Source organism: Arvicola amphibius, chromosome 10 (genome assembly GCF_903992535.2).
Source record: "Arvicola amphibius chromosome 10, mArvAmp1.2, whole genome shotgun sequence".
NCBI classification, from domain to species: Eukaryota; Metazoa; Chordata; class Mammalia; order Rodentia; family Cricetidae; genus Arvicola; species Arvicola amphibius.
Window position 1 is genome coordinate 15,992,127 of NC_052056.1, and position 21,723 is coordinate 16,013,849.

The 21,723-nt window shown below is 36.7% G+C and overlaps 1 protein-coding gene across 2 annotated transcripts in view; it reads right to left on the reverse strand.

Moving 5' to 3' along the window:
- The window catches only part of Ncam2 (neural cell adhesion molecule 2), a 406,325-nt gene extending 386,474 nt beyond the window's left edge, over positions 1 to 19,851 (reverse strand). For both annotated transcript variants that reach the window (XM_038345355.1, XM_038345357.1), the window contains exon 1: positions 19,638 to 19,851. In XM_038345355.1, coding sequence (XP_038201283.1) covers positions 19,638 to 19,692 — 55 coding nt within the window. In that variant the 5' untranslated portion in view covers positions 19,693 to 19,851. The remainder of the gene's footprint in view (positions 1 to 19,637) is intronic.
- Positions 19,852 to 21,723: the final 1,872 nt, after the last annotated feature.

Here is a 21,723-nt window from a genome sequence, read left to right on the forward strand (position 1 = left end):
CCTTAATAAGTAAAATGCCCTGTTTCATTGTGAAAGGCCAAACACCCCGATGAGCAATAAATGCTTATCTTTACAATTATTTCAAAAGGTAGGAAAGAGCAAAGATGTTGATGCATGCCTGTAGTCTACCATGGAGGATGGAGGATGGCAGGTTCTCAGTTCAAGGCCAACCTTGGCTACATAGCACACTCAAGACCAGCCTAAGATATATAAATTATATTTCCTCAAAAAAATAAAAATAAAAGTATAAGAAGTAATAAAAATGCAGAAACAGAAATTTATAAAATTCAGCACAGATTATTACTAAAGATACAGAAGCAGAAGTGCACCTTGGGTATGTCTTTATGCACTGATACTGTCATTCCCGATGTGTAGGTGCATATTTGAAACACATCCTAGTCTATTTGTCCAACCATTTTCTTAAGAGTAAAAGGCCATGGTAAAAACAGTACACTTAGAATCATGTATGAAAGAACATGATTCTGACACATAATATTTTTCTCTAATAAAAATTTTTATCTCATTCTATCTTGTGCTATTTAAAACTACGGATTGTTAAGCAATTGTATTCACTAGCTGTAAGTAATGAAATAAGTCACTTATCCCTTTAATGCTATTTCTTTTAATAAGGATGCTGCATTCAAAAACGTATGGCAAGTCTTTGTTTTATAAAGGTATTTCAATTATCCCTCGTTATTCCTGGATGTTGCTAGAAAACACAACCCTAGCTGTCTCTCGGGCTCCGGGGTAAAAGGCAGGATCAAAAGCAATGTGTCTGCACTCAAGCAGTGGCATCTTCAAGGAGCTGAGGTGTGGGAAGCAGAACAAAAATTCATTTTCAGTTCTCAGAGACTCATTTTCATTGGGTTGTCAATCAAACCATTGGTCCTCTGGGTACATCAATAGTACACACAGGCTGGTATCACATTTTGTTGCTTACACAGAAATATCAAATATTCTTTGAATAACTGCGTTAGGAATAAGAATGTTATTACTGATGCCCAGTAGTAAATCCCTTAAGAAAATGGATAAGTGCCTACACAAAGCATAACTTGACAAAACAGAAAGGGTAAATAAAATACAAGTCAAAATTTCTAAAGATACATTCATAAACTTCCAAAATTATCCATCATTTTATATTTCAACATATTGCTCATAACTAAATATTTAATATATACAAACTAAACAATAAATGTTAATGTTTGTGTCTTTGTCATTTAAATGCACCTAACTGAATATATTTGCATCTTTGAGTAATTCATATCAAAGACAAATAAAATGTTATAAAAAATAAAATACTCAAAATTTTTTTTATCTGTTCTTGTCTATTGATAAGCATAATCAGGGGGAAATACCATATATAGTTTCTGCATTTTTTTTTTACTAAAACCAATATGGAAGGTGTACTTCATTAAACTTATCATTGTTATCTTATATTAGGAATCACATGATAAATTATTTTAATGTTCATTATAAATATATAGAATCATTTCCATACTTGAAATTAAAAATCATAAATATTCTTCATTTGTTTTTTAAAATACCTACCGTTAAATATATTTTTAATGATATAAGTAGCTACTTGAATTTTCTAAACCTCCTATTTCTTGTTTTTCATGTACATTGTTAGGGTTTAAGGAGTGTTTCCTGGAAGAACCCTAATTTTCTCTTACCTTAAGTTTTGGTAAGCAGTGGTCCACTGGCAACCTACTAATCATCTCTGTCATCAGATCTCTCTACAGTTATATTGAAAGATATTATGGATAACTGGACCTTTGTTTGCTTTTCACCCATAATTACGGAAAGTTTCAGGCCTACTGAAGAGAAAGCCATCTTTCCCACAGAGCTCCTAACTTGCCCCTCCCTTAATTCTTTTTTAAAGATGTTATTAGAATTTATTTCTTATACAAAATAATTGGCTTCATTATAACATTAGAAGAAAATAGATTAATAGTGAGAAGGCTCATTAAAGATTAACTCAGAAATACACGTTCCATGACTATTGTGTGGCACCAGCAGCCAGGTCATGAAGAAGGAACTGCCAGATTTCTGGCTATGAATGGTTTTATTGGGAGCTAAAGCAGAAATCACTGTACCTGGATCCTGCTGCGAAATAGGAGTATGTGGAATGCCAGACTCTGCCAATGCCCAGGAAAGGAAATCATTACATAGAAGTTGAGGATGGAGAATAGTAAAGGAAAATCACCTTTAAAGATAAGCTTCTAGGAGACCTGGAGTATACCTAGTGCTGAGGATTATGCTTGTAATCCTAGCCCCTTGGAGGATGAAGTTAAAAGATAATTAGCTCATGAATTCAAGAAGAGAGATAGCTTCAGGGAAACAAAGAAATATAGGGAGAGGAAGAGGAACAGGAAGTGGGTGACCAGAAGTTTAAGGTAAAACTGTAAAATTAATCTTTAAGCTTCTTATATGGACTCTGCTACAGGCTAAGAAAAGTATCATGAAGTTAAAAGACACTTGCATGCCCACAAAGATGGATGTATAACTATAAAATATTGAAGCTTTAAATAAAGAAGAAAAAATACTCAGTTATATAACTGTACAATGGGATATAAGCTTCAGGAGCATATATTAAGATTGGAAACAAAGCAGTCCCAAAATTAACTGAAGACACTATTATGATGACAGAAATCAATCTTCACACAGGGACACACACACACATACACACACACACAAACACACACACACAAATCAATTGAAAAATGTTTTAGACCAACACCAAACAGACATTGACCATAGTGTTAGAACTGCCATGTGCAGTCCCGAGTCAATTTGGTATCAACCACTGAGCCTCGATACTTCAATAGCCTGTTGCATGTTGTAATCTCTGAATATTTCAGGAAAAAAAAACAATTTGTCTCTGAATAAATTGAAGAGTAATCTGAAAATCAAAGAAATGTTTTCAAAAGAGAATGTCCAATGTTGGTGGCAGGAGAGCAAAGCTCCTCTAAAAGGCCTCTTACACGCATGAAATTATAGCCATACAAAGATGAAGCTAATAGCAGCTACTTAATGTGAATGTTACTTGATGTCAACTTATTTATCTTCAATACCTAAAAACATAGGAATGCTGTATAAGATAAACATAATCAACATACCTTACAAAAGCCTTTTACAAAATAAATCTGGTTCTATCATCAGAAATAGAAGCATATTATCTATTTAGAAATCCCCAGAAGACCCAAAGATCAACACTAAGATACAAATTAATACATAGCTACAGCCTCATGATTTTATCCTTAGAGTAATGCCGTAAAATTAGTAAACAATTTTTCATCAGCTTTGTGACAGCATTTGCTATGCATTGAGCATCACTATGGAAAGAGGGTAGATGATGTCAGAAATGTGGCTGCCTTCATCTGGTCAATGACAAATTAGGGTAGTGAAGTGAAGGGTACAAGTTTATGCACACAGTTCAATCACAGTCATCAAGCTGGAACCGAAGCACTCATGTTCCAAATGCTGATTTTATTTCCATTCACAGAATATGTTTTGCTAGAAAACATCATTAATTATGAACAGTTGTGTGCCTTCAGTGTTTTAAAAGATAAGGTAGGAGAACTGTTCAACTGTTCATTTCAGAAAACAAAGACGAGTCATACTGTGTTGTAGTCTTGAAAAACTAAACACAGACTAATTAGCTTACAGCTGCAGAAAGTGTGAGGAATAAATCAAATGTTTTATGGTGAAGTATAGCTTCTTCAGAGATGTAAGAAAATCAGAAAAGAAAAAACATTTTAAATAAAATAATTCAGCAAAAATTTACATGTCATTGAATGAATGATAATAGAAGTTTTATACCTAATATATGTATAGTTATATTTACAAATACATACACAAAATATATATATGCCCATACATATATAAGTGAAATCATTTATAACCATATCTAATTAAAAATTATTATTTAAATAAAATTTATACAACTTGTATAAAAATTTTAATAACTGTTTACTTGGAAAAATACAGTATTTGTAAGAGTACTTATCACAGAAATAAACTGAATGAATATCTGAGAGAAGAAGTCACAGTGGCGTGTGCTTTTGTGGACCGAGTGCTTCAGTTACTTATTTTGATTGCCCTTTAGTTTACAGACCTATTTAAGGGATAATAATAATAATAATAATAATAATAATAATAATAATAATAAAATATACATACAAACAGACAGACACACAACTTTTTAAAAACACCCTGGCTCACATGCCCATCTAAACAATAAATTAGAACTCTGATACGCTGTATCCATGTTCACACACATCTTAATATTTCCCTATCTCTACTTTCAATTTTAAAGTCAATACTTATTTTCTGTTTCAACTTTCCTTCTAAAGAACATGTAATTTCCTAAATCTGTCTTTCAGCCAACTATTTCATGTCTAAAAATTAAATAAAAATATTTTACTTTTTAAAATGGAATCTTCCTGTTTGAGATAAAATTATATTTTGTATCTAATATAAAATAAAGGTGATAAATATATGTTTCAAATATTTTAGCTAATGTTATATCATCAGATTCTTGCTTTTTGAGTTTATACAGAATAATAATTCCAGAATTATTCTTCTACTCATTTACATTGAATACAATTAACAATTGTGTGTAGGAAGATCCTCAAGTCTACGCGGAAAAAGCAATGATGTGAGATTCACTTCTGTATATGTGATGTTTTTATTGGTTGACAAAAAAAGCTGTTACAACAAATGATTTAGCAGAATAAAACCAGTCAAGAAATCTGAAGAGAGATATATACAAAGGGTAGGCAGAGACAAGAAGACCCCAGTCAGTCCCCAAGGAAACAAGACATGTAGAAAATGAGGCAATTCCATGGTCACGTGGTAATTCATAAACTAATAGAAGAAGGTTAATTTAAGATATAAGAACTGCCTAGGAATATGCCTAGGCCTTTGTTTAAACAGTGCTGTAATTAGGTTAGTTTCTGTATGATTCGTGTCTGAGGTGCAAGGAAACAAAAACATAGCCTCTGTCTACAAAACAATCCTGCATCAAAATTAGGTCATTTCACACTGTCTCTCCTAAGAAAAATCTCATCTTGTCTCTTAAATAGCTTAGTTAACAATTTTTGCAAACTACATACAGATACAGGTTTTAAATAAGCCCATGTTAATAGCTTCCTTAAGACAGTACCCTGCTCATTGCCTACTGACATAGTAACTGAGTCACTGCTTCTTATTTAAACTTGGCAAGATAGAAACATGTACAGTATCAACTATCTTTTCTCATAGCCTCTCAGCACTAAGAAGACTATCTTTCCGCCAACCAGCTAAGGTCCAATTTAACTTAGCCACCAAGCAACTTGGGGGAGTTTGTTGAGTCAATTGATCTCAAAAATATATTTGCGATGTGTAAAGCAGAATACACATTGAATCAATATTTTCAGAATAATATAAGGTCATATGTGCAAAGTTCATAAACACTGCAAGTACTTTATAAATGTTGGCTTCTGAAATTGATTTTATGGTGTTCTTTTTTTTTTGACAAAACAGCTCTTTAGAATAACATGTGGGCAGAAACATTTAACAACAAATTCCCCACTTATTTAACCTTTTCATTCATCCATTAGGTGGACAGTAACTTTGATTGGGCCATTGTCCGGTTCAGATGAAGAATCTTTTTGTGTTAGTTACAGAAAATGTTTGTTTCTATCAAGAGCAATCATATTATCACATCAATGATGTTCTACTCAACATTGATAAGTCTGTGCCTATTCATATAAAATGATTCTACTAACAAGAAATGAGGCAAGTCCATTGCACAATATATGTAGATTTTCATATCTATGGCAGCCACTTAAACAATTTTTATTTATTTTCTAAGTTGAGAAATTAACACAAACAATGTTGTGTCATTGAGAGCTAAGTGTTACTGACTTAACTACATATGTAGATGTTCCTATGGTAGCCAACTAAACAATTATTTACTTATTTCCTAACTTGAGATATTATTGCAAACAATGTCATGTCATTGAGGGCGAAGTGCTCCAGAAGTAAAGAGAAAAGAGCCAAATCCTAACGAGCAACACATAACACAAACTGCCTCTAGCTGGCCTTTTACAAGCAAAAGTAGACCCTTGTATTTTATTCATTCTGAATAGCTCTTCTTTTACTTGCTCCTAAAAGCATTCTTAAATTGATGTAATTTCATTATTGAAGTATTCTCTAAGTCAATCACAAAATGACGACCTACTTAATAATTAATGATTCCTGTGTTTCACAATAAGAAAAGCCATTTGAGAGCAACATATTTAAATATTAATGTAACGTAGTTCTTAATGAATTATACTACTAAACCTACACATTTAAGTTGTTCCCCATGAAGGCATCACAAACCTCACATTGCCATCAATAACTGCTCCTGATCTTGAAACCAAATTCACATTGTAAGTTACTAAAATACATACTCATTGACTCAATGATCAGTCACTAAACTTATATTTCCCATTCAAAAGAGGTGTTCTAAAGATAATATAGATCTATTTGCTTTCATTTTTGAAGAAACTTTATATTATTCTCTGTGATGTCTATACGAGTTCACAATCCTCCCAAAAACAGATTCCTGTCAAATCTATCTTCTTCATTAGTAATTGCAGTACTTGTTTTGGTAATATACATCCTATCTACCACAAAGAAATATCAAATTTATTTTCAATTTATTTCTCCCTGATAATCAATGCCAGTAAGATTGTTTTCATCTACTTCTTAGCCACTTACATTTTGTTTTGTTTTGTTTTATGCTGTTCTCAAGAAGTACTGTGTCTGGCCTTTTGTCCCATTACTTGTTATTACCATTTTAACAATTAATTCAATTTTTAACTATGGCACTACCCTTCTTTCTTTCCTTCTTCCCTCCCTCCCTCCCCCTCTTTTTTTCTGTCACCCTTCCTTCTTTATCTGTTTTATTCTGTTTATTTATCAAACATCCTTATATATTTAACATATCCCCAGTTAGCAGAAGTATATTTTGTAAATACTTCCCACAATTTTTAGATAGATAACAATTTTGTTGATGGTAGATTGGTATTCAAAAGCACTAAAGCTTCACAGTACTCTATTTATCTATTCTTGCTTTTATAGCTTGTGTTTTAGGCTCACATGACCCAGGGATCCTAATGTGAAGTAGAAAAAAAGGAGATTAAATCTGTGTCTCACAGAGACATATGCACAATGTCTTCACTGAATCACTTATCACAATGCAAACTGTCCATATGACTATAAGCCCAGACAAAGAAGTAGATGTTGTCATCAGAAGAAATGTAAACAGACCTACAGAACATCAAAATATCTGAAAATAGCCATCAGGGTTCCCCACTCTATGCTAAGACCAAGGTCCTCCCAACTCCCCCCAGGTCCAGGAAGGTGATCAACCAAGCTGAGAAGGCTCCCACAGAGCCCGTCCATGAAGAACAATCAGAGCCCAGAGCCATTGTCCTTTGCTTCTCAGTCAGCCCGCTTGGCCTTGAGAGGGAGGGAGGGGAGGTATGGGTGGAGGGGAGGGGAGGGAAGGGGGAGAAGGAGGGGAGGGAAGGGGGAGGAGGAGGGAAGGGAGGGGGGAGGAGGAGGGAAGGAGATGGAAATTTTTAAATATAAAAAAAATAAACCATGAGGAAAAAAAATAAAAAAAAAAACAAAAACAAAAAAAAACCAAAATATCTGTAAATAGCCAAGCATAGAAAGGCAAAGTATTATCTCAATTTCAGGGAACTTTAAAATAATCTTATGGAAGCAAATAATAGGACACTCATTGGCAGAAGATCAAGGATAAAAGTCATGGAGATGGTGGGCTAAAAGTGAACAGGTACAGTAAGATAAGTTAAACAATTCTAGAAATTATTGTCTAGCATTCTGGCTATAGCTAATAATAAAGTATTGCATACTTAAAAGCTGTTAAGAAATTATACCCTATGTGTATCAACAAAATGAAATGACATGAATATTTTAATTTGCTTGACTAATAGTATCACAATACATCAAAACATCACTTATTTATGCAAGTTTGTCAATGCTTCCATTTTATGGTTGCAATAGAAACGAAACAGTTGGAAAATATGAAAAGGGCAAGAAAGCAGATCTGTTCTCAGCACCTGCCTTCTCTATTCAGAGACACCTTGCTTCTTCACAAAAGAATGCTTGAGTCAGTGGAATAGAAAGTCTTCATCTTATCATATGATAAATACAATTCTATATTAGACAATCTCTTTACTTGTTAAACTATTGTTCGAATTCCAATATGTGATTAAATAACAAAAGTAAAGTAGTTCATATGAAAACACCCTTTTGAGAGACTATAAAATTTCCCCCTTTAATTAATTCAACAAATATCCATAAATTTAGTGTTTGTGGAAGAAACAAAGCTGTCTGTAGACATTCTGTGTATTATTGGGCATCTCCTACCCACTTTTATGTAGGCAACTATTCCAGATGAGATCTTGTGTTGTCACCTGCATTCCATTGTCTTTCAGGTGATGAACTGTGTTCTTTGGAACAAAACTGATTTTTTCTTTAAGTACTTTCCCTTCAACCTGAGCTCCCTGTGTTTTGCTTATTCTGCTTCGAGGTGATATGTGTTAGGTAATATTAATACTTATGAAACCTAAATTTCTCTTGCCACACAATGGCATCCATATGCATCAATTGAAGAACAGCTATTCAGTGGGGAGACTTTTCACAGCTGACTAGGAAGAATTAAGGCAAAATGACAAGTCAGAAATCCTCATTTTCAATCAGAGAATATAGTTTAATATTTTAATTTTCCTCTCATAAGGTACATACAATCTGCTTAAAGAAGTCATTGTTCATTAATGGCTGCTCATTGTAGGAAGAGGAGCATTTCTGTTAAAATCTTTCATTATAATATTCTTGAAATAGGAACTCAAAATATAGTAGACACTGAGTGTAGCATAATATTCAGAATTCTGTGCTAACCTTATATTAGGGACATGAGAATACTGAAGTTAGACTTTTAGGAACAATTTTAGTTATGATAATTGAAGTTTACAAAAGCCAGGAACGTGACATAAGGTCATGTGATATCTTCTTGAGTTTTGTTTTTAAAATACAAACCTTGTACAAACCCTCCAGAGGCAGTGCACACTAGCATTAAGGCTACGAGGGGGCTTTGAAATAAAATTACTCATCTAGATTAGCAAAGTGATTATGAATTAGACAAAAATTGAGGGAGAAATGAAAGTAAAATAAATGAGTCAGCAGGGCCACTTAATCACTAATTGAAAATCGTGTTTGAAGTTAAAAGAACCATACCCCAAAACAGTAACATTAGAGAAGAATTAGCAAGCAGACAAATGACAAATGACTATTATGTTGAGGTACTCTGACGTATCACAAAAAGTCCTCTGTGCAATTGAATGCTGTCATCTCTGAAAGTCGTCCTTGAGAATGACAGCAGAAAATCATTAAAAGGGTGGATGTGGCTGCCAGTCAAAGGAGGACCTTGGAGTTAAATATATTTAATTTAAAAGTATAAGCAACTTGAAGAGCCTATGAAAATAGTATAAAACAATGAGTTCTATCTTTTTCTCTTTTCTTCTTTGGGTACAATTTAGAACTGGATTCCAATAAATATTGAATAAATAAAAAACTTTCATTCACCTACCCAGATTATGCTTATTTTAAAGACTTTGAATACTTGTTTTATTGACATACTGGACATTTCTTTGTGACAAAGTTTGTGTTTATTGTACTAATATAAATAAACTCTATTGCTCTAAATCATTTTAATTCATTTTGTGAAATATATATGCATACATTCAGGCATACACACACATATATGCATATGTATACACACACACATATATATGCATATGAATGCACCAAAAGTCTAAACTCCATTATTATTTCCAATGCTTTATAAATATAGGGCTTCAAATTCTAAACTTTATAACATAAATTAACTTTGCTATATTCACAGTCTATTTTTCAATGAGAAGATAAGATCATAAATAAAATAATGTCACCATGCTGCTCCTCATAAACTAAGTAATCATTTCTAATTTATTGTACAATGTGTCTGTCACATTCATGGTAGTGATATAAATAAAACACTTGAAGTAAATACCCAGACCAACAAAGAGTATATTCCCAACAAACTGAACCATTATGCAAACTGAAGAACAAATATATTTTAAAATAAACTGTCACTTTGGTTTACTTTTTCTAGTTAGGAAGCAAATATTCACTCAGTATTTATTTGGTAAACATCCATTGTTTTTTCAAGAATACACATACTGATTTACAATGAAGTTTCTAATCAAATCCATCGCATATGGAGAGAAGTCAGAGTAGCCAGGCTTGCTTGCCTGTGTGGTGTTCACACAGAAAAGGGCCATGGAAGGTAAGAAGTTTGACAAGCTGACTCAAGGAGCACTGCAGTCTCGAGCAGTAACTAGCAAGTAAATAATATTTAATTTATCCATTGTTAGAAAAATGAATGTTACTTTTAATATGTGGTTAAAACTAAAACATAAATAAGTCTAAAATTCTCCAGGTTAAAATGCACAAGCCAGACACCCCAGATTTTAAATCAATTCAGGACAAGCATATTCAGCATATAGCACAACACACAAGGGATGCAAACACATAGGGTGGTGAAAATGCTTAAAATATAAACATAACTTTTCTCAGTTAGTAGCGCCCATTAAATGATATGAGGAATAGAGTTCTAGTTACCATTTCCAGCAGCCCATAGGATCACTCCAAATGGTATTTTAAGAACCGTAGAAAACAAACATACAAACTCAAATGAGAAGTTACTTAGATAACAGTTTCATTCACAGTGATCAATCAAAGTTGAGGAAAAAGCATAAAGATATTTAAAAAGTATGGACTATATAGAGTGAAAGATCCATATCAATTTTAAGGATTTATTCTCGTATAAATGTGATCCCTTTAAGATGCAATACACCTCATTTCAATGTAGTAACACTAATTTTTATGATCACTTGTCCTATTTGAATAGGTAAATTAACATTGTCTGGAAAACCTCTTATCAAGTACTGTACATGGTATATATTTAAAAACATCGAGTCTTACGACTTTATGAATTGTTATCGCTTTCTCTTTTACTGAGGAAGCTTGCTTTTGAGCATCTAAAAATTAAAAAGCTAGAAAAATACTGCATTAGCTACCACAAATTCTACACTATAGTCTATTACTTCAGTATATACCTTTAGCAAACTCAGATAGATGTTTCAAGAAACATGGATTATAGCAAAACCAACTGAAATACAGCTTGAATATATTTAATGATCATTAACTATAAATTTGGGGTGGCAGTCCAGAGAACACACTTAAAAGCTCTACACAAATCAGTCACTCTCAATCTCAGGTCCATCATCTATGAAATATGATTTAATCAGGAATAAATGAGGTAATGTGTCAAGTGCTCACCACAGTTACACAGCATAAAATTGGCACTCAAAATATTATTCCCTTTAACTTCTCTTGGACACTAATGGAAACATTTTCAGCTATGTATGTGCAATACCAAAAGTCTTAGAGTGTCCTTTCAGTTTTTAGTTTTCTACAACTATACATATTGTGTATGAGTGTTTCACGGTGTTATGAATGCATGCATACCGATTTGTGTGTGTATGAATGCAAATATATATGGATATATGCATTTACAAAGTTATATGTGGGAAAGGACCTAGGTTGTGTGGCTTTCCTCATCACTTTCTACCATTTATTTATTTTGTTTATTGATTGATTTACTTTCTTACTTATTTTGAGAGTATCTCAGTAAACCTATAGACTCAGTAAACCTATAGAATCTATAGCTAAGCTAACTAGCATTAGAGATACCAGCGTCCACCTGCCCCTGCAACCCTTCCACTGAGATATAATTGTCCGCCACTGTACTCAGCATTTTATGTTTGTGTTGGTTGTCCAAAAGTACATGACTCGATTTTCTTCATTTGGATTTCTTCATTGTACCTAACGTAACCAGTCAAACCTTTTTTCACACCTAGTTTTCTACAATTATAACTATTTGCATATATTAATTATATACTCTAATAAATATTAACTGTGATATATAGATGATAGATAGATAGATAGATGATAGATAGATAGATAGATAGATAGATAGATGATAGATAGATAGATAGATAGATAGATAGATAGATAGATAGATAGGTAGGTAGATAGATAGATAGATAGATAGATAGATAGATAGATAGATAGATAGATAGAGATATATCTTCCAAATTAAACTTGCATGGGACATTTTTGCTTTCACCAGGCCAGGTGGCACATGCTTTAATCCAAGCATTGAGAGGCAGAGGAAGGCAATCTATGAGAGTTCAGGACCAGTGTGGTCAATATAACAAGTTCCAGGATAGATAGAACTATATAATAGAGATAATATTCTCAAAAATCATACAAAATAAAAAAATTATTTGTTTTCTTTTAAAGAGAGGGCTTCTCTGTGATCTTTCTTTATAGTCCAGATTGGCCATGAACTCACTGAAATCTTCATGCCTCTGCCTCCCAAGTGCTGGGATTAAAGATATTAAAGATATGAAACCACTGCCCGTCCACTAATTCCTTCATTTTTTTGTATTTGGACCATATAGCACATGGCCAGTATCTTACAAACATCTTCATCAATCTACTTTCCTCTTCAATATCTAGGTCTCAAAGATCAACCTAAATATCAAACTTAGGATTGATTCAAATACTTTGTGTCTTTGTAGCCCACAGTATCCCACACTGGATGCCTAACCTTTCTCAATGAACCAATAGATTAAACAACTGAATAAATATTCAAACTGGATACATAGAGCTGGATTATTTCTGTCCCTGGGACAGCTGCATCCTTTTCTGCTAGTTGTTCATGCTGTTTTCCCCTCCTCTTTGTCATTGTCTTCATTTACTTTATCCATTTTGAAGCTCTCTGTTGCACTGAAGAAACGTGGTTTAATGAGAATAGGCTCCACTTTAATTGTGCCTCGAGTTCACATTCTGATTTCCCAGTATTCAGACTAGGCATTTGTGTTTTCTGTGTCGTGGGTCATCATGAGAAAAGCAAAGGTAGTGGAAATAGAAGATTGCTTCACAATTAAGCTTCACCATGAGCAGTCAATGAATTTTCATTAAGATAAGGGATGAATGCCAAGGACTCTCTCTGACCTTTGGAATAATCAATCATATGATGTCTTCTGATGTTTCACAATGTTTGTGCTGGATGATTTTGCATTCTCATATGTATCTTTGTTTTTTTTTATTTCCAATCTATATTAACTTTTTATTTTTTCAACTGACAATATGGACTATCATTCTCTATCAACCAACATGAATGCATACTTTTCAGCAAAAACATCAAGCATTTTTAGAAAAAAAAAACAATAAAATACAAGTAAAGACTAATTAGTAATTCCAAATAATGGCTAATCACAATTAATATAAGAAATTAGATCCTCTCTCTGTATTTCAATTTCTTTCCCATAAAACTAAACATAAAATCTTTATAAACTTGAGTTACAAAGTGACAATAATCACATTAAAAAAACATGGTGAGAAGGTACTCACCTTACACCTATTCAGTGTTTGTGAATTAGTTAAGTGACAAAAGACACCAAATTGAAATGTATCTTGGTGCACACATGTGAGTGGTGTGTGAAATGTGTTTTTGGTGGTGGTGGTGGTGTTATAGCTGGGCTTGGTTGGTTTGGTAGATGACTGCCTTTTCAAGTGTTGCAAATCAAGCATGAAGAGTAAGCACACACTATTAGCTTAGCCACACCTTCACGCCCATCCTCACATTTCCACCTTTCTACCAACCTCCATGTGGTAGATACACATTTACATTAATTTAGCAGATAAACCTCTGACAGTTATTAGTATACCATATATTTCTGAGTGTGGGGCCATGGACACGAGCATACTTGACATAAAAAAGCCACACACTTAAATAAGACTGATTCTCGAGGCCAGCCTGGTCTACAAGAGCTAGCTCCAGGACAGGCTCTAGAAACTACAGGGAAACCCTGTCTCGAAAAACCAAAAAAAAAAAAAAAAAAGACCGATTCTCCCTTCTCCTAGATGCCATCATCTCTTTCAAAGCCCTCAGGTAAGAGTTGGGTTCATTAATATCTCCCTAAGCTTTGTCAGGATTAAGATTGTCTTTATCTTCTGCAGGTCTTCCGCAGGCAATCACAGCGACTCTGAGTTCATAAGGACAACCATCTTGTTCTATTCAGACGATGTCATTTTATTATTTTTCTGACTCTCATAATCTCTGAACTTTTGCATCTACAAAAAAATTGGTATTGTGTAATGTGTGTTAAGCATGTGGAAATTAAAGCTCTAGCGATTACCCACATAGCTTTCTATTTGATACTCATTTAAGTCGCTTATGCTAACTATGTGTCTACTCTAAGCATCCAGCGTAACTCATAGCTCAAGATCTTTTACTGACACCACATTTGAAAATTGAAAACTCATACATATGTCTTATGTTTGTAAATAGAGCCTCCTGTAATGTTGTTCATTATACAATGTATACAACTGTTCTACTAATTTTGCCTAAGGAGGTTTCTTCAACATAGCAGATATAACAAAATAAACAAATAAATGTATGATTGAATGATGAGAGTTGCAACCATCAATAAATTAAAGTCTTTCATCGCATAAGATATTTCTAATTACAAAGCAAATTTTGTGGATTTTATATAATTGAATGAGAGAAGTATTTCAATATGTTATTAAATTTTATCTGCCTGTTAATTATTGAATATAGTGAACAAAATCTGAAATAAAAAGCTAGATATTTTGCACTGTGCCTACAGGTATCAGTTTCTCTGCTATTCTTCATGATTGAGCATCAAGATCAAGCAATAGGATATGTGCAGGTAAAAATTTTAAATGAGCAAATTGATGTTCTGAGAATTTCAGCTGCTTCTTCAAGGTCAAGGGCCCCTCGGTAGTCTGTGCCTTATGATCTCAAAGACAATGACTTTGACTTTCCCTGTGATACAATTTTAATAATGCAGAACCAAAAACCTTTAATCAACCTAAAGATTCTCAAACATGTCTTCCCTTGTCTATGATAAAGATTCTCAAAATTCTTTTGCACCCATTTTAATTATTTAAATCTAGGAAAGTCTGGCCCATGACATCATAGCCTTCTAACATAACTGGTGGTGCATGATTAACTGATAGAGGCACAGCAATGTATGTCCCTCAGAAAAATATGCTGCCAGCTATTTAGTAGTAGCACCTGTATAATATAAAACAGCAGAGATCCATTAAAATATTCAAAAGGGTTCCACAGAAAAGTACATGTGTTTGCTGAACAATTAATGACAGCTTAACTCAGTTAATTGGCAGAATGTTACTTTTAATAAAAGTGCTGGTTGCTTCTTAATGTGTTCTCCAATCATGTAATTTGGAAAATTAAAAGCAATTTATAATCTTTTAAATAGCCTTAGCCTCGATATAACTGGCAGGATATAAAGATGCAAGGAATTCAAAATTTTTTGGAATTCAGTAAAACCTGAGAACCAAGCATACTTTCTTTATAAGAATACTAATGTTATTTAAATGATTGTGTATATTCCAAGAGCCAGATTAATGTCATTGTGGATAAAAATAACAACAGAAGCCCAGATAAGACTCTGTCTCCTGTCTCCTATTAATCGAGCATTTTCCTTTACACTATCAGAGGTCCATTGTAAAGATGATGACCCTGGAAAAAATAGTTAAGTCAGAATGATTTTCCCAGAGTCAAATGCCAGAGAAAGCAGAAGGATCAGGTCGAGAGACTTCCAAATGTAGATGCTCTACTTGCGTTTCAGCTCCTGCACCTCAAAATAAGCCCCACTATTCAGCTCGTTACTGGCTTCAGACTGGCTTTCCTTGTTTCACAACAAACCAGCTCATTTGGGAAAGAAGGCCATTTTTATTTACGAAATTATATGAAGCTTGACCTTTTTCCTTTACTGAATGAGGTTCTTTTGTTCCCTTAATTGCTTCTTCTGTAAGATATTAAGTCTGAGAGGACCTCAGTCCCCTGTGTTGATGAAAAAACTCATCTGACACTCGGGACTTACCAACTTCTCCTATTGCCCACTGGGCTCAGATTCAGCCTGGGAAATGAAAGTGAGAGCAGCAGGCATCATGTCGGGGAGGGAATACTTTGGGCTATTCAGTGATAAAAAAAAAAAAAAAAACATTAATTTACAGAGCCTATCTTCCCTAAGTTAAATGTACATGGAGTTGATTCAATAGAAATCTCACACAAAGAGGATGCAGGCAAAGAAACAGAGCAGGGTAGACAGATAAAGGCTTAAGGAGAGGCCATTAGCTGTTACAGCCTATACATTTGTGGACTTGTAGCTAGTAGGCACCTACACATCTGTGCTCTGTCTTCAGAAGGTACAGATCTCTAGTGATCAGTCACTTACTATCATTTTCCCAGAAAGAAGTGTAAGCAGATGTCCAGATTCTCTCTGTGAGCAGGCATTTCATAGGTCCCCTGCCCATGGTTTAGGCTTAAGGATTCAATACATGGCTGACACGGATTGCCCTCAGTGGACTAGCACTGCTAGGCTTCAGTGGAGCAGTACTTCTGTTTTTCATATGTGAACAACAGTAGCAGACTGGATGGAATGAATCATATTAAATGATTCTTAAAAGAAAATGAAAATGATCTTAAGCATGCAAGAAGTTTGAGAAGCAACCCTTTCCTATTTCAGTTTGAGAATTGGACTGAAAGACAGAAAATGCCCTGTTAATGAGAGACTCGGTAGAGATTCATGACAACAGAGGCTGTGACCAAGTCTTAAGAATAAGGTAAAGGCAATCGCACAAGTCAAAGAATTATACATTTCTTCCCATGGGCAACTGTATTCAAAGTTCACAACCTCCCTTCATTAGATAGTAATGCTTCAGTGGAAATGGTAGGCTTTTAAAGGAACATTTCTATTTCAATTTTTAATAATAAAAAAGCTTTCACTAGCATGAACAATAACACAGGGTTGAAAGTAAGCTATTAGGCCTCGTTAGCTAATTATGGTATTGGCATCCACTTAAGTTAGCTGGTTTTTCACTTGGGTCATTTTTGTCCATTCAACTGTTGTGGTTCAAAACGTTTTGACTACTTAAAAGGGAATACTTCATCGTTGCCTTTCCCCAGTCAAACTGCATACCACTTTCCCCAACCAACAGCTTCAATCATGCTCCATAAAATCCCCTGCAAGTGTATTGTTGGAATCATAAATCAGCCAGCTGAGGCTTTAGTATTTCCAATGCAAGCCTGGGGGTCACTGGCTGTTAGGTTTTCATGGCTCCATCAAAAGAAAAAATAAACATATAAAAGAATAAACAGAAATGTGAGTTACGCACGGTTCATTAAAAAAGGAAAAATAGCTCCCAGTGGTGTGTCGGATACTTGCTGCTGCACCCTTAATTAGAGAGGAAAACAGCAGCCTAGAGAAATTAGGCTCTGGAATAAGGACTTCTGTTTCCAGGCATCTCTGACTTCATTACGACACATGGCACAGCGATACTAGGCTTGTTCACACAAAAGCTAGTTCCCCCGGATACCCAACTATGGCTCTCTGTGTGTCATACCACTGCACTAGACCGAGAGATCTTCTTTACAAAGATGCTATCCTTCTGCCCTGTTTCGTTGACAGGGAATATGGGTTCCCCTGCAGGCATGCTTCCGTTCCACAGTTCTTCTCTGTAACTACCCTGTGCACTGATTATAAATCAGCTGAATCACAATTTCAAATAAATGTTACATATAGAGACCCAAGGTGCATCTGTCTTTGTGTACTATTTCCACCTAGATACTTAAACATTCCAGCCTCCCTTCGATCCCTGAATTCCAACACCCTTCGCATCAGCAATGATAAATGCACAGACTGGAAAACTGAGCTGATTTCTCCAGACACCTCACAGTGTAATCGTCGACCTGCGGGAACTTGTCCCATATTACTCTACACTACACTCACCTAATTGCATCTAAGTTACATTCTCAGCTTGTCTGTTCAGATTCAGACCGGTCTGTGTTATAAATGAACAGTTAAACACAATCAGCAGCCTTCCAAAAGTGACAGCTTGTATCTTGTCGTGAACAAGGATATGGCATGCTGATCTTTGCAAGAGAAGCAACTGAATTAATGAACGAGACTAATATTAGCTTCAGATGAATCTATCTGCAATTTTTCTAAGTCTAATATCTCCCATCCTATGTGAGGATAAGAAAAAGAGGAGCTCCTAACTGAGGCACTTTATAAATGAGAGAAATATCCGGCATGTGCGTTCTAACTTTGGAACATAAAAATCTGCATCCGATCGCGGTTCATCATTTACTAACACTGTAGTTTAAAGAGAAGGGCAGAGAAAGGAAGGATTTCCATCCAAAATGCCAAGCCCTGCTGAAGAATGATAGAAGGACAGTGTGTGCAAGAGCAGAAACAATCATTTCTTGCCTAAAATGGAGTTCTACCACCCCCTGCTGGACCAAATGAGCAACACCGAAGACGTGAAAAAATGCTTAGAATTGGATTTAGAGAAGATATTTTAACTAATCTTGAAATTTATTAATTTCGTAGAAAATGCAGCACAAACAATATGACATTTCTATACTTTCAAACAAAATGAAAAATCACGAATAATCCCATTGCCTTTAACGACTTCCACCATCGCACATCTTGACATTTAGTCTCCCACATTAAATGTCCAAACTTGTCTGGACAGTTGAAAACCTTTCGAATAATTGTAAATATATTTTATGCGAACGTGTACTATGTAAGACAAAAAGATAAATTCATATCTTCTATACAGAAGGCTAGCAGAGATCTCTTCCATCAATTGTCCCTAGGGTTATTCCACACAGTCTTTTTTACTCCCCCACCCAAATTTAAAAAAAAAGAAAAATGCTCCACAATCTCCCAAATCCCTTACAGGTGTAATTCAAATCGGATGTTAGAACGTGTTCGGATTTTTCTATATTCACAGGAGGGTGGGGGTCACAATGAATGCCTGCAACACAACCCTAGTTTTAGCCATTTGCTGTCTTACAGCATCTATGGCCCGTTAGTTTCCAACATAAATAAGCCATCAAACGTTCACTTCACAGCCAAGAATAGGTGTTGGAAAAGGAGAAAAGAATCTCCAAGAATTGAATTTCTTGCACACCACAGAGATTTTTGATAAAAAGACTTTAATGCTGATAGTTTTTGTTGCTTCTGTAAAACACCACTGTGCCCTTCCCTTCTGCAACCTCAGATATTCAACTATGAATACACACCAACAACACTCATCCAATTTCGGGTAATAAGAGAGAAACCCAAAAATCCCAGAAGAAGCAGCAGTTTCCCCCCCCCCCCCATCTCTCTCCCACCGATGCCTAGCTCCAATTCTGCGTGGTCTCCTCTTATTTAAGGGTCCTTCGAGCCAACAGAGAAAATTTTAGGGACAGCCAAAAGAAACAGCTAAAATCCTAACAGTCGCCCAGAGAAGCACCGCAACTTTGGAGCCTTGGTTCCATCGCTCCAGTGCCTCGCTCTTTGCCTCTCTGGGTTGGATTGAAGGGGGAGGGAAAGTAAAGCCAGAAAGCTGCACACTCCTACCTTGCCCGCTACTGACAAGCAACCCGAGCAGGTAGAAGGAGAGGAGGAGGCTCATGTTCAGGACGTGACACCGGCGGACAGTTCCAAAGTTATTAAGTCCAGCCCCGGAGAGAGAACCTTCCGCTGCCACGGCCGCCTCTGCTAGCCCGCCGCCGCTCCCGGCTGCCCCAGCCGCCCGCAGCCCGCGCGCTCCTCCTCGCAAAGTGACTGCAAGCTCCGCGCCTTGCCGCACTATATCCAGGCGGCGGCGGCGGCGGCAGCAGCGGCCGCCGCGGCGGCAGCGGAGCCGGCGGGAGGAGGCGGGGGCGGGACGGGGCGGGGAGGCGCGGCCCCGGCGGATCCCTCCGCGCGCACGCCCTCTCATCCAGCCACGCGCGGCCCCGGGATTCGTCCGCAGTGGAGCCCACGGCCACGGGTTCGAGCCCGGGCGCTTCTTGCTTAGCGGGACTGCTGTGAGATGACCCCCCGCGGAGAAGGCAAACCACCCAGGGCGCCAATGGCTTGCGTTCACTTGAAGACTCCTTCCTCTTCCAGCTCCCGCAGGTGCTGAGGGACCCTCCTGCACTGTGGAGGGCAAGCCTGATTTGCACAGGGCTCACCAGGTTGGGGAGCCTGGTGGCTGCTGTAGCATCCCTTAGTACCTTCAGAGTAGAGGGGGCCGGGTCTGTGTCTGTCAGGGATTTAACTGGAATGTGCCCTGACTCCCTCAGTGCTTTGACACTTCCCTGCAGAGGAAAGTCCTCTGGGGTGAATGTCCCCTGCAGACTACCTTAGATGGACCAAGAAAGATGTGCGTGCAGTGCTTCCTTAGGTACCAATTCATTGGGGTGGATGAAACCCACAGGGAGACCTGATGAGGATTGAGATACAGGAGGATCTTGGGTTTCCTATGTGCTGACCAGATTAGCCCTGTGAGGTTAGATCTCCCCTTTAGAGTGTGAAGAGGAAGGTCCTGTGATGTAAATGGAGGGACTGAGCTAGGGTTCTTCCTCAAGTGAGTCACCTCTAAGCCCCAGCACACTCCATCCCTCAAAACTGAGTGCCTGTGTCACCCACAAGTGCTCCCAGTTCTCATAGTTGTGTGGGACCTGAAAGGAAAATGTGGTACTCTGGTGTCAGATCCCCTCACCCGGAGTCTGGGGCTGATCATGATTTCTGCTGATGGGATAGGGAAACATTGTGGCACTTTTTTTTTTTTTTTTTTAACATTTCCACCTCCTCCCATTTCCCTCCCTCCCTCTCCTCCCCCTCCCCCTCCCTCTCCCGTTGGGGCTGATCTAATGGGAGCTCACATTGTGGCACTTTTATGTGACTCCTGTGACAAGAGGCTGTTAAGAGGCAGAATCTGTGGCCTCGGGGCCCTTGTCTCCTCCCAGGGTCATACTGAACAATTTCAGCTGACAAAGGTTCTTCAGCCAAGCCCCTGCTCTGTTTCCTTAGAATGGTCAACTAACTCATCAAAGACTCAGAGAAATCCCTGTGCTTCTCTCATCAGTAGGCACAGAGAGAAAGGTCAAGGTGGAAGCATACACAGGCTCAGAAAACCTGGCTATACCCCAAAGAATTGCTTTAGGGAGGGCTGTGGTTGAACAGACAGGGGCTAGCAATAATACTGGATAGTACAGTTCCAGTATCCAGAGAGTATAGTGTCTGTTATTTGCTCTTGTGGCCTGATTCATAGAGAAGATTGGCTTTCTTAGTCCCTGGGGTGGCTTTGTGGAAGGAAGTGAGGGGAAGCTTCAAGCATCAAAATGAGCCATGCGAAGCTCTTTGACTGAAGTCACTCCCTGCCTCTCATGTTCCAGAACCTCACGCTCCAGAACCTCTTCTGCGTTTGGGGTTGATAATGGGTACTGCAACCAGGGAGATCTTTGCCAGAACACTACCCCTGTACCTTGTATTATTTTGAAGTGCCCCCAGTGCATTGAGGGATCTCATACTCAAAATTTTCTGGGAAAGGGTGAAGCAGCATGATTATAGGTGTGGAAATCAAATAACTAATAGTGGGGTTTTTTTGTTTGTTTGCTTGCTTTTTATTTCCATTTTTTGATTTTCCTAGGGCACTGAATGAAAACACCTTGCAAAA